The 4131-nt window shown below is 33.5% G+C and overlaps 1 protein-coding gene across 1 annotated transcript; it reads right to left on the reverse strand.

Moving 5' to 3' along the window:
- Nucleotides 1-571: 571 nt before the first annotated feature.
- LOC134266278 (uncharacterized) lies at nucleotides 572-2952 on the reverse strand. Its single transcript, XM_062748492.1, has 2 exons — nucleotides 2473-2952; nucleotides 572-1010 (listed from the first exon to the last, which is right to left on the reverse strand). The coding sequence occupies exons 1-2, from the start codon at nucleotides 2772-2774 to the stop codon at nucleotides 572-574; spliced, it is 741 nt and encodes a 246-aa protein (XP_062604476.1). The 5' UTR covers nucleotides 2775-2952.
- Nucleotides 2953-4131: the final 1179 nt, after the last annotated feature.

Raw genomic sequence — 4131 nt, forward strand, 5'->3', positions numbered from 1 at the left:
GAGATAGTTTTTACCTCATAAGGACCTACTGTAATTGAATATTTGTTAGTGGTCTTTACAGGAATATCATTGTTTACACTAAGATTTGCAAATGCTAATTTCCATTCCTCTGGAACATCTGTATGTTCTGAGTTTGCATAATCTTTACACAACCTTATAACATTCGTACCTACAATAACAGGAACTTTACTGTTGTATTCAGTTCCTTTTGTGACTAGAACTGGTACATAAAAAGGATTCAAAGACAAAGAAGGAATTTGTAATTCAACTTCTATATATCCTGAAAATGGTAAAGAATTGCCTTCTGCACTATAAACTTTGAGTTCAAAGTCTTCTATATTATGCAACTCTGGTTTGTTTTGTAAAGATTGGTAAAAATTTTCAGACATGCAAGTGACCATTGATCCAGTATCAATCAAAGCTTTTGTTTCTACACTATTTACAAATATGATACTTTCATTCTGATGTCCAACCATTCTTGATAACAAATTTTTAAATTCAGAATTTGTGTTTCTAATAGGGCTTTTCTGAACCCTGTTTTCCTCCTCCATCTGCCCTTCAATAGAAGAGGTTAGTATTTTTTTGAATTCTGTCCAACTTGGGATGGTTTGTATTGACTTTGACCCTGACTCTGACCCTGACTCTGACCTTGGTTTTGACCTTGATTTTGACCTTGACTTTGACCACGACCTCGACCAAAACCTCTGTTTGAGTAGTTGAACCTACCCCTTGTAAACGAACCTCTATTTGAATAAAAACTTTGTTGTCTCTGTGTATTACTTTCTAATTCATAAACTCTTTTGTTCAATTGTTGGAAACTTTTTGCATTACTGTCAATTTTCTGTTCTAACCTTTCCATTGTCCTTACCATTGTCTGTATTTCTTTCTGCAGGTCTGTTGATGATGTAGTAGTCTCTGCTCTCTCTGCCTGTTGAAATACCTGTCTTGCTTGCTTTGTTGTCCCAGTACTCCTTTGTGATGTTATTTCCTCTTGTACCTTCCTAATTTCCCTAAGTAAAGATTCAAAATTTTTAATAGAGTCAAACAGATGTCTTGTGCTTTGTTTTAATTGTTGACTACCTAAACCGGTCCAAAATTTACTTCTTAACATCCCATCTTTTGCCTCATTACCAATGTGACCAAATTTGATCGCTTTTGATAATGTGTCTTCTAATCTAGAAGCAAAAACAACAATGGATCCCCCCTCTTTTTGACAATCATTGTAAAATGACTGCATAAGCGTTTCACCTGAGGCGACATTGCCAAAAAATCCATCTAATTTTCTCAAAATGTCTTGGATAGAAGCTTTATCCCCTACTGACACTAACATACTTCTAGCTAAACCTTTTAAAGAATTTCTTACGGCTTGAAGTAGAATATGTTCTGGGTACTGATTTGAATTTAGTAAGCACTTTACTTCAAAATTCCAAACCTCATACCTAACTTCCCCTTTCTGTGGCTCATCTGTTCCACTAAATGTTGGTAATTTAGGGGTGGGATATTGATTACCTTGAAACATGGAGACATTACCAAGGTTTTTGGAATCACCCATTGTATTGAGTAACTTTGACATTGGAGAAAATGGATGCCAACCTGGACTTTTAAAAGGAGTACTTGTCTTTTGCTCTTGTTTAAGACCTGCATTTACTAATATTTCATATTCCTCTTTTGTTAGAACCTTATAGTTTGGGTCTTTGTTTACTTCATCTATGTGCTGTTTAATAGAAATTTCTTCCCCTTCTTCACCTGTACCATCACCATTACCATTACCGTTTCCAGTAGCCATAATCTAAGATTAATAAAACTATAATGACTACTTAATTTTATACAATATACAAGTAACAACTGCACAGGTATGTTAATATGATTGGGTCAGTCCCTTCCAATATTGACCTAGCAGCGAGACATGTATATGTATATCTGACAATAAAATCTATGGTACAATTTATATGAAACAGGGATATTCTCTGTGATTGGGTCTGTCCCTACCAACAGAGACAAACCTGCCTCGGAATAATGCACCAATAAAACAAATAACAGTATCTAACTAAACATTACAAAGAATTGATAAAAATGCAATCAATCAGTCTTTTCAACCATACTCTTCCTAACAAAGAGCCTGGATGAACTCCATCTATGTACAACTGAAAATTGTATGAAATACGTTGACTTTTGCCTTTTTCTTTTCTGTATCTCAATAGATCAAGCTTAAATCTAGGCCCAGAAACAAGATGATTAGAATTTATATTCCTGATGTAATCATTCAGGATGCCAATGATTTCATTTAAAGTTTTGTCTTGTTCTTTGAAATTTTCAGGATTACTGTGAAATTTTGTTTTATTCCATTCCACAATTGAATATGGAGGAATGTCCAAAAATACAGGTGTAACCTCTTTGAACTGATTGATAAAAGATACAAACAAATCAATATAATGAATGATATTTTGTACACACAAAGCAGAATTTACGTACCTTAAATCAATATATTTTCCTGACTTCCGAGTAATATCACAAGTTCCCAGCCAAATATAAAGCGTAATCTGGCCGTATTGCTGTACAAAACCCGGTAAGTTTCTTTTCAGCCACGGATAGAAATCGGCGAAACGAGCTCCTGGTCTACATTCAAATTGCACAAATAATCTATTATGTTTCAACAAATCTAAATGTTTCTTTAAATAATAACCCTTACTATCACTAATTAATATTGATCTACTAACTACAGACTTGGATATAATTGGTCTTTCTAAATACTTCAACAATTTGCTGTTGCTCATATATACCTAGATGAACAAAGGAAAATTTACAATTAAATACAAATAAACTAAATAATGAATATATATGAAAATAAACAATGCTTTCACTTCTTCTTTTCCTGCAAAAATTTGAATACCTGCAACAAATTATTAAGTAAATTTGATCATGGTAAAGTGATTCATAGAAATCAGCTGTCACTGTGTAACAAGATAACAAGTATCACCTGTAAGTCACAAAAATTAATATGATTGGTTAATATTTGATAACATGTTTGTATGATATGATTTAGTGATGAAATGAGCTGAAATGAACTATATATGACACTTAAATTTAACACAAGGTTCTCCTGACAAAAACTGCACTCTATTTCTCACCACGCACCTGCTACTCGAATTTCCTCTGTCTTCCAAAACGCTATTGTGACTACGTACCTGTTGTTAGTAGTGCATCTTGTTAAGAAACATGCGGGAATGTTATGAATGTCAATAACAGCATTGCTATAAATTACTTACTTTAACTGTTTAACTTTTACTTTAAACTTTTAGAATATTTTTACACTCGCGTGGCAGTCATGCAACTCTCACACCATGCACATGAAAATAAACAATAGTACAAATATGCAATTTAAACAAACACAATGAAAATATTAAGATTAAGAGTTAAATAGAGTCACAGAATCCTTGGAAAACAGTCACTGGTCCAGCGTCGTCCAGAAAACGGGTTCCAGCGGTGAAGATCCTCGGATATCCATCGAAAACGAAAGTAACCTAGGTTCATGTGTGTGTGACGTCACAAATATGTAGATTAGGTGCACGGGGCATAACGGTACATTCTCCGAAGAAGTTAGGCCTCTGAGTAAAACTCACAAACACAAAACACAGTGTTGAAATGGTGAATTCACATAATGAATAATAATAAAAGAAGAATGAATGAATGGATTGATAATTTTTCCACCGTTGAGATCGAATCACCTTATAAATATAGATTCTTTTGTAACTGAAATCACACGGTTGGGCGCCATTGTCACAGCCGCACTATATTTGTAAATGTTACTCCATAAATAACAAAACAGCTGTTGTGGGTTCTTTTCTTTATCTATATTTCAATTACTTTCTTGATGATATAATAATAAGTACAATTAACAAGGTGACCTGTAAAATAAATGAATACACTCATACTCTAACACTCACACATTTAATTATTTTAGAATACTTTAATTTGTCATCTTTAATTAGATAATTAATTGATAAGGTATTTAATATATTAAATGAAATGACTATGACTATATATCTGGAGAGGAGATAAACTCTTCCTTTCTCCTGGCTGTCTTAGGGTGGAGTGAGTTATTAAGGGTGTTTGGCGCCAAGCATGCGTATT

The sequence above is a fragment of the Saccostrea cucullata genome, unplaced genomic scaffold (assembly GCF_032062105.1).
Source record: "Saccostrea cucullata isolate Sc308-1 unplaced genomic scaffold, CSIRO_AGI_Scuc_v1 ctg2133, whole genome shotgun sequence".
Classification (NCBI taxonomy): domain Eukaryota; kingdom Metazoa; phylum Mollusca; class Bivalvia; order Ostreida; family Ostreidae; genus Saccostrea; species Saccostrea cuccullata.

What these genes read in the sequence shown, in the direction of transcription:
- LOC134266278 (XM_062748492.1), bottom strand. Translation starts at nt 2,774, where the DNA reads ATGAGCAACAGCAAATTGTTGAAGTATTTAGAAAGACCAATTATATCC. An exon ending in GGAAAATATATTGATTTAAG is followed by an intron (nt 1,011 to 2,472) that starts GTACGTAAATTC and finishes ATCTTTACTTAG; the next exon opens with GGAAATTAGGAAGGTACAAG.